This window comes from Gymnodraco acuticeps, unplaced genomic scaffold (assembly GCF_902827175.1).
Source record: "Gymnodraco acuticeps unplaced genomic scaffold, fGymAcu1.1, whole genome shotgun sequence".
NCBI classification, from domain to species: domain Eukaryota; kingdom Metazoa; phylum Chordata; class Actinopteri; order Perciformes; family Bathydraconidae; genus Gymnodraco; species Gymnodraco acuticeps.
In genome coordinates, this window is record NW_022991539.1 from 30,001 (window position 1) to 40,325 (window position 10,325).

Consider the following 10,325-nt stretch of genomic DNA (forward strand, 5'->3'; position numbering starts at 1 on the left):
TGGTCAGAGAATCATCTTCTAGAGATATCCACATGGTCAGAGAATCACCATCTAGAGATATCCACATGGTCAGAGAATCATCATCTGGAGATATCCACATGGTCAGAGAATCACCATCTAGAGATATCCACATGGTCAGAGAATCATCATCTAGAGATATCCACATGGTCAGAGAATCACCATCTAGAGATATCCACATGGTCAGAGAATCACCATCTAGAGATATCCACATGGTCAGAGAATCATCTTCTAGAGATATCCACATGGTCAGAGAATCATCATCTAGAGATATCCACATGGTCAGAGAATCATCTTCTAGAGATATCCACATGGTCAGAGAATCATCTTCTAGAGATATCCACATGGTCAGAGAATCACCTTCTAGAGATATCCACATGGTCAGAGAATCACCATCTAGAGATATCCACATGGTCAGAGAATCACCATCTAGAGATATCCACATGGTCAGAGAATCACCATCTAGAGATATCCACATGGTCAGAGAATCATCATCTAGAGATATCCACATGGTCAGAGAATCATCATCTGGAGATATCCACATGGTCAGAGAATCACCATCTAGAGATATCCACATGGTCAGAGAATCATCTTCTAGAGATATCCACATGGTCAGAGAATCATCTTCTAGAGATATCCACATGGTCAGAGAATCATCTTCTAGAGATATCCACATGGTCAGAGAATCATCTTCTAGAGATATCCACATGGTCAGAGAATCATCATCTAAAGATATCCACATGGTCAGAGAATCATCATCTAGAGATATCCACATGGTCAGAGAATCATCATCTAGAGATATCCACATGGTCAGAGAATCATCATCTAGAGATATACACATGGTCAGAGAATCATCTTCTAGAGATATCCACATGGTCAGAGAATCATCATCTGGAGATATCCACATGGTCAGAGAATCATCATCTAGAGATATCCACATGGTCAGAGAATCATCATCTAGAGATATCCACATGTGAATCATCTTCTAGAGATATCCACATGGTCAGAGAATCATCATCTAGAGATATCCACATGGTCAGAGAATCATCTTCTAGAGATATCCACATGGTCAGAGAATCATCATCTAAAGATATCCACATGGTCAGAGAATCATCTTCTAGAGATATCCACATGGTCAGAGAATCATCATCTAGAGATATACACATGGTCAGAGAATCACCATCTAGAGATATCCACATGGTCAGAGAATCATCATCTAGAGATATCCACATGGTCAGAGAATCATCATCTAGAGATATACACATGGTCAGAGAATCATCTTCTAGAGATATCCACATGGTCAGAGAATCATCATCTGGAGATATCCACATGGTCAGAGAATCATCATCTGGAGATATCCACATGGTCAGAGAATCATCATCTAGAGATATCCACATGGTCAGAGAATCATCATCTAGAGATATCCACATGGTCAGAGAATCATCTTCTAGAGATATCCACATGGTCAGAGAATCACCATCTAGAGATATCCACATGGTCAGAGAATCATCTTCTAGAGATATCCACATGGTCAGAGAATCATCATCTGGAGATATCCACATGGTCAGAGAATCACCATCTAGAGATATCCACATGGTCAGAGAATCATCTTCTAGAGATATCCACATGGTCAGAGAATCATCTTCTAGAGATATCCACATGGTCAGAGAATCACCATCTGGAGATATCCACATGGTCAGAGAATCACCATCTAGAGATATCCACATGGTCAGAGAATCATCTTCTAGAGATATCCACATGGTCAGAGAATCATCATCTAGAGATATCCACATGGTCAGAGAATCACCATCTAGAGATATCCACATGGTCAGAGAATCATCATCTGGAGATATCCACATGGTCAGAGAATCACCTTCTAGAGATATCCACATGGTCAGAGAATCATCTTCTAGAGATATCCACATGGTCAGAGAATCATCTTCTAGAGATATCCACATGGTCAGAGAATCATCTTCTAGAGATATCCACATGGTCAGAGAATCATCATCTGGAGATATCCACATGGTCAGAGAATCATCATCTGGAGATATCCACATGGTCAGAGAATCACCTTCTAGAGATATCCACATGGTCAGAGAATCATCATCTAGAGATATCCACATGGTCAGAGAATCACCATCTAGAGATATCCACATGGTCAGAGAATCATCTTCTAGAGATATCCACATGGTCAGAGAATCATCATCTAGAGATATCCACATGGTCAGAGAATCATCATCTAGAGATATCCACATGGTCAGAGAATCATCATCTAGAGATATCCACATGGTCAGAGAATCATCTTCTAGAGATATCCACATGGTCAGAGAATCATCATCTAGAGATATCCACATGGTCAGAGAATCATCTTCTAGAGATATCCACATGGTCAGAGAATCATCATCTAGAGATATCCACATGGTCAGAGAATCATCATCTAGAGATATCCACATGGTCAGAGAATCATCATCTAGAGATATCCACATGGTCAGAGAATCATCATCTAGAGATATCCACATGGTCAGAGAATCATCATCTAGAGATATCCACATGGTCAGAGAATCACCATCTAGAGATATCCACATGGTCAGAGAATCATCTTCTAGAGATATCCACATGGTCAGAGAATCATCTTCTAGAGATATCCACATGGTCAGAGAATCATCTTCTAGAGATATCCACATGGTCAGAGAATCATCATCTAGAGATATCCACATGGTCAGAGAATCACCATCTGGAGGGTATCCACATGGTCAGAGAATCACCATCTAGAGATATCCACATGGTCAGAGAATCATCTTCTAGAGATATCCACATGGTCAGAGAATCATCATCTAGAGATATCCACATGGTCAGAGAATCACCATCTAGAGATATCCACATGGTCAGAGAATCACCATCTAGAGATATCCACATGGTCAGAGAATCACCATCTAGAGATATCCACATGGTCAGAGAATCATCATCTAGAGATATCGACATGGTCAGAGAATCATCATCTAGAGATATCCACATGGTCAGAGAATCATCTTCTAGAGATATCCACATGGTCAGAGAATCATCTTCTAGAGATATCCACATGGTCAGAGAATCATCATCTAGAGATATCCACATGGTCAGAGAATCATCTTCTAGAGATATCCACATGGTCAGAGAATCACCATCTAGAGATATCCACATGGTCAGAGAATCACCATCTAGAGATATCCACATGGTCAGAGAATCATCATCTGGAGATATCCACATGGTCAGAGAATCATCTTCTAGAGATATCCACATGGTCAGAGAATCATCATCTAGAGATATCCACATGGTCAGAGAATCATCATCTAGAGATATCCACATGGTCAGAGAATCATCATCTAGAGATATCCACATGGTCAGAGAATCATCATCTAGAGATATCCACATGGTCAGAGAATCATCATCTAGAGATATCCACATGGTCAGAGAATCATCATCTAGAGATATCCACATGGTCAGAGAATCACCATCTAGAGATATCCACATGGTCAGAGAATCATCATCTAGAGATATCCACATGGTCAGAGAATCATCATCTAGAGATATCCACATGGTCAGAGAATCATCATCTAGAGATATCCACATGGTCAGAGAATCATCATCTAGAGATATCCACATGGTCAGAGAATCATCATCTAGAGATATCCACATGGTCAGAGAATCATCATCTAGAGATATCCACATGGTCAGAGAATCATCATCTAGAGATATCCACATGGTCAGAGAATCATCTTCTAGAGATATCCACATGGTCAGAGAATCATCATCTAGAGATATCCACATGGTCAGAGAATCATCATCTAGAGATATCCACATGGTCAGAGAATCATCATCTAGAGATATCCACATGGTCAGAGAATCATCATCTAGAGATATCCACATGGTCAGAGAATCAACCATCTAGAGATATCCACATGGTCAGAGAATCATCATCTAGAGATATCCACATGGTCAGAGAATCACCATCTAGAGATATCCACATGGTCAGAGAATCATCATCTAGAGATATCCACATGGTCAGAGAATCATCATCTAGAGATATCCACATGGTCAGAGAATCATCATCTAGAGATATCCACATGGTCAGAGAATCATCATCTAGAGATATCCACATGGTCAGAGAATCATCATCTAGAGATATCCACATGGTCAGAGAATCATCTTCTAGAGATATCCACATGGTCAGAGAATCATCATCTAGAGATATCCACATGGTCAGAGATATCTAAATACAACGGGAAAACAAAGACAGATCATGACAAAATACAACTCATACGGACCGTAACACATGTATTCCAATTTGCAGAATAAAAGTCAATTAAAGACGGTAGTTAATAATTTATCAGCAGATTACAGTGTCATATTGTTTCTGAGGTACGCAATATTAAAAAAGTGTGTTTTTGAAGTCTTAAATAATACAACAATTCAACAAAATAAATTCAGATAAATACATTTAAATGAACATTTATTTAACACTATCGTCCTTGTTTTAAATATGTCTGCAGTGCACTTAAACAAATACAACTTAAAATAATAACTTTGCATAAAAAAATTAACAAAATATTTATATTATAACACAACGTCTCCTTATTTCCGAGATGTGGAAAATGTAAAACTTAATAAGAATATTAAGTTCATATTGTTGGCTTCCTCTGTTAGCTCATTAATTTACTATAATTTATACATAATCTGCATAAAATAGCATTAATCAGCTTCAGTCGACCCTGAATCTGTGTCATGATAGTGTTTCCTTGTTGATCCCACTCTTTAACGGCCCGTCCACACTACAGCTTCGACAGCTTCAAAAACGGTTTCCAACGCTTCTGCCCATTCACTTTGAATGGGGTGACGTCACTTTTCGCCGAACTGCATTGTGGGAAGCAGAGCGGAGCTTTCCTGGTGTTACAGGCTGCAAAAGTTGAGCAATGTTCAACTTTTGCAGCTTCTGAAGCTTTCGGTGGAAGCGTCAGCCAATCAAATCATATGCCAGTACAAGCTCTAGCCAATCAAACCGCTGCTTGTGTGTCAGGGGCGGGAGATTCATGTGATTGGTTGTTGGTCGAGCTTCAGACATGCCCAGCTCTTAGCTTTTTTTGAAGCTGTAATGGGACGGGCCGTTACAGAGCAGAAGTTATTTAAATAAGATTTGCGGTAGCGTGGTGATAAAGCAGAACATGTATTCATTTACGGAAGTCTCAGCGTAGACTCAGTGTCCTTCATCGTTGAGAACATCTGTCAGACTCACCTCAGCTCCCTGTATTAAAGCTGTCCTGTTCTGTTTCCTCAGCTGTTTGATGAGAAGATCAAGGACTGTAAAGAGGATGAATCCCGCAGAGTGAGTACCTGTTAATCTGTCGTTAGCGCTGAAGCTAACAGCAGGAAGCACGTTGAATTATATATGATACTCTTGCAGATTCCTTATTCAAACAACACTTACATCCCAAGATATACACCTGAACATCAGCAGGAGAGGACTCTTTAAAGTAGAGACACTACATACTGATATACACCTGAACATCAGCAGGAGAGGACTCTTTAAAGTAGAGACACTACATACTGATATACACCTGAACATCAGCAGGAGAGGACTCTTTAAAGTAGAGACACTACATACTGATATACACCTGAACATCAGCAGGAGAGGACTCTTTAAAGTAGAGACACTACATACTGATATACACCTGAACATCAGCAGGAGAGGACTCTTTAAAGTAGAGACACTACATACTGATATACACCTGAACATCAGCAGGAGAGGACTCTTTAAAGTAGAGACACTACTTACTGATATACACCTGAACATCAGCAGGAGAGGACTCTTTAAAGTAGAGACACTACCTACTGATATACACCTGAACATCAGCAGGAGAGGACTCTTTAAAGTAGAGACACTACTTACTGATATACACCTGAACATCAGCAGGAGAGGACTCTTTAAAGTAGAGACACTACATACTGATATACACCTGAACATCAGCAGGAGAGGACTCTTTAAAGTAGAGACACTACATACTGATAGACACCTGAACATCAGCAGGAGAGGACTCTTTAAAGTAGAGACACTAAATACTGATATACACCTGAACATCAGTAGGAGAGGACTCTTTAAAGTAGAGACAACTACATACTGATATACACGCTGAACATCAGCAGGAGAGAACTCCTTAAAGTAGAGGACACTACATACTGATACACCTGAACATCAGCAGGAGAGGACTCTTAAAGTAGAGACACTACATACTGATAGACACCTGAACATCAGCAGGAGAAGGACTCTTTAAAGAAGAGACACTACATACTTGATATATACCTGAACATCAGCAGGAGAGGACTCTTTAAAGTAGAGACACTACATACTGATATACAACCTGAACATCAGCAGGAGAGGACTCTTTAAAGTAAGAGACACTACATACTGATATACACCTGAACATCAGCAGGAGAGGACTCTTTAAAGTAGAGACACTACATACTGATATACACCTGAACATCAGCAGGAGAGGACTCTTAAAGTAGAGACACTACATACTGATATACACCTGAACATCAGCAGGAGAGGACTCTTTAAAGTAGAGGACACTACATACTGATATACACCTGATCATCAGCAGGAGAGGACTCTTTTAAAGTAGAGACACTACATACTGATATACACCTGAACATCAGCAGGAGAGGACTCTTTAAAGTAGAGACACTACATACTGATATACACCTGAACATCAGCAGAGGAGGACTCTTTAAAGTAGAGACACTACATACTGATATACACCTGAACATCAGCAGGAGAGGACTCTTTAAAGTAGAGACACTACATACTGATATACACCTGAACATCAGCAGGAGAGGACTCTTTAAAGTAGAGACACTACATACTGATATACACCTGAACATCAGCAGAGGAGGACTCTTTAAAGTAGAGACACTACATACTGATATACACCTGAACATCAGCAGGAGAGGACTCTTTAAAGTAGAGACACTACATACTGATATACACCTGAACATCAGCAGGAGAGGACTCTTTAAAGTAGAGACACTACATACTGATATACACCTGAACATCAGCAGGAGAGGACTCTTTAAAGTAGAGACACTACATACTGATATACACCTGAACATCAGCAGGAGAGGACTCTTTAAAGTAGAGACACTACATACTGATATACACCTGAACATCAGCAGGAGAGGACTCTTTAAAGTAGAGACACTACATACTGATATACACCTGAACATCAGCAGAGGAGGACTCTTTAAAGTAGAGACACTACATACTGATATACACCTGAACATCAGCAGGAGAGGACTCTTTAAAGTAGAGATACTACATACTGATATACACCTGAACATGTGTGTATTAGGGCCCCTTTAAACTTAAAATCATAACATTGAGGTGTTTTATATTGTTCAGTTTCACTTTGTCTCAGAGAGTTGCCAGCAGCTGTGATTCACTTCCTCCCGTAGAGACTACACTTAGCCTTTGGTCACTTCAACCTGTAATTACTGTGACTCTTCATTTTGGGAAACTATCTTGTACATTTCCACAGAACAAAAACTGTTGCATCAGTAAGTCAGACGTCACCACTTCGATGTTATCTCGTAATTGTGATTCATCACAGACAGAGATGGCAAAAGTACACGCATCCTTTACTCAAGTAGAAGTACAGATACTCGTGTTTAAAAATACTCTGGTAAAAGTAGAAGTACTGACTAAACTTCTTTCCTCAAGTCAAAGTAAAGAGGCTTTGAAATGTACTTCAGTAAAAAGTACCCATAACTAGCAGCTGCTTTAAAGAGTACCTGACCTCCCTTTATATTAATAGAACAATAATGTCATTGTTAGCTAATGAATGTTTCCATGCTGAACAACGGCAACATGACAACGTTTCCATTGGTCCCTCTTCTTTGGAGAAGACCAGGAAATGATGGATACACGGATCGTGTTCAAATCAATAGGCACGCAATTACTCTAAATCACATGTGTCAAACTCGAGGCCCGGGGGCCAAATCAGGCCCTTGGTGGATTTAATTTCGGCCCGCAGGATAATTTCTAATTCCTATTAGATCTGGCCCGCCGGTATATTGCACGCACACCTTCACTCCATCCTGAGGGTCTCCTCAGCTCAGAGCCTGAGCCCAAACATTGATGACCTTGCACCCAAGAAGAGATGCCAAGTATCTGAGCTAGCATCACAGAGCAGCAACCTGAGTTTAATGGATGTTTCCTTCTGCACTTTCTCTCACGACAACAGGGCATGTTTGGTTTTCTCTCTGTGGGGAAATGTACTCATCAGAAATGACTCTGGAAAAGCTGCAGATAGAGCCATAAGAAATGAATGCAACTGATTATTTAATGTTTAATGTTGTTTTTATAGGCAATAATTTAAGCTTTGTTAGTTCCAGGTTTAATATGTGCAATAAGTTCATTTCAATAAGTTCTGCAATAAACATTGAACCAGTCCGGCCCTCCACTAGCACCCATTTTTTCATTTTGGCCCCCTGTGTATTTGAGTTTGACCCCCCTGCTCTAAATAATAATGATCACACCACCAAACACATTCAAACCAAAGGAACCAGCCTGTTTGGAAAATGTGAGAAGTAGAAAGTACAAGTATTTGAGTTTAACATGTGAGAAGTAGAAAGTACAGGTATTTGAGTTCAACATGTAAGAAGTAGAAAGTACAGGTATTTGAGTTTAACATGTGAGAAGTAGAAAGTACAGGTATTTGAGTTCAACATGTAAGAAGTAGAAAGTACAGGTATTTGAGTTTAACATGTGAGAAGTAGAAAGTACAGGTATTTGAGTTCAACATGTAAGAAGTAGAAAGTACAGGTATTGAGTTCAACATGTAAGAAGTAGAAAGTACAGGTATTTGAGTTCAACATGTGAGAAGTAGAAAGTACAGGTATTTGTGTTCAACATGTAAGAAGTAGAAAGTACAGGTATTTGAGTTTAACATGTGAGAAGTAGAAAGTACAGGTATTTGAGTTCAACATGTAAGAAGTAGAAAGTACAGGTATTTGAGTTCAACATGTGAGAAGTAGAAAGTACAGGTATTTGTGTTCAACATGTGAGAAGTAGAAAGTACAGGTATTTGAGTTCAACATGTAAGAAGTAGAAAGTACAGGTATTTGTGTTCAACGTGTAAGAAGTAGAAAGTACAGGTATTTGAGTTCAACATGTAAGAAGTAGAAAGTACAGGTATTTGAGTTCAACATGTAAGAAGTAGAAAGTACAGGTATTTGAGTTCAAAATGTAAGAAGTAAAAGTAAAAAGTCGTCAGAAAAATAAGTAGTGGAGTAAAGTACTGATACAGAAACATGTACTTAAGTACAGTAACGAAGTATTTGTTCTCCAATACTTCCCACCTCTATCCGTGGCATCAGGGTTTATGCTTTTAGACTTTGTACCTGTTGACAGATTTTAACACCTAATGTCTTCTCTTTTTACAGAAAATTGAAAATCTGAAGGAGACTACTTGTGTAAGTCAGCCATTAGCACATTATCCTTCCTGTGTCAGTTCCTCGTAATTTAACCTCTTTTCTTAACATACTCTCCTTCCAGAGCATGGTAGAGTCCATCAAGCACTGTATCGTTCTGCTGCAAATCGCCAAGGTAAACACATGTTCAACGTCCTCCTGTACTTTGGTCTGCTGCCTCTTCACCATCAGCATTTGTGAGACCACCGCAGTGTGTGTTTCCCTCACATCTGTGTGTGTGTGTGGTTCCCTGCTTCGGTGGTAGATGAGGGTGTAGCCAGTATTCGTTTCATCACATGTTCCTCTCTCCGCCCTGTGAAGAGTGGAGAAACCACTGCCTCTTCATGTGGTTGTGAGGTGGCAATTTAAGCTTTTTTTTTAGCTTTAGTTTTAATCACAGATTTGCCTGCGAGAGAAATCCTGTAATTAACCCAGAGTGTTTTCCCCATGTGATGAAAGGATTACTGCATGTTGGTGGGTACTGTGAGGCTCCGTGGTTTATGAAATGACTCCTTCTTACACCAGTAGTCTAACATTGTCTTCTCAAAATTTTAAGGACCAAAGTAACGAACAGCAACACGCAAACGGACTTATAGTAAGTTTGACATCCTCCGTCCATGGCTAAAAGAAAAAAATCCAATCAAACAAAACTGCTAACTTTCTTTTTCCTGATTCATTTACTCTTTACTGTAGAAATCAGATTAGTCTTTAGTGCATGCCGTCTGATTTGGAGCTCTTTCTCAAACTCTCTCCCTCAGATTTAAACCCTTCTAGCAGTGGTTGGGAACTTTTCTTTTCTCCATACA

The 10,325-nt window shown here is 39.7% G+C and overlaps 1 protein-coding gene across 1 annotated transcript in view; it reads left to right on the top strand.

The window, feature by feature from the left end:
* LOC117533472 (oxysterol-binding protein-related protein 9-like) overlaps positions 1-10,114 on the top strand; it is a gene marked incomplete at its 3' end in the record, with an annotated part of 18,792 nt that extends 8,678 nt beyond the window's left edge. Inside the window, exons 3-6 of the mRNA XM_034197245.1 lie at positions 5,330-5,377; positions 9,493-9,522; positions 9,605-9,655; positions 10,076-10,114. Coding sequence (XP_034053136.1) covers positions 5,330-5,377; positions 9,493-9,522; positions 9,605-9,655; positions 10,076-10,114 — 168 coding nt within the window. The remainder of the gene's footprint in view (positions 1-5,329; positions 5,378-9,492; positions 9,523-9,604; positions 9,656-10,075) is intronic.
* Between the last annotated feature and the right edge of the window lie 211 nt (positions 10,115-10,325).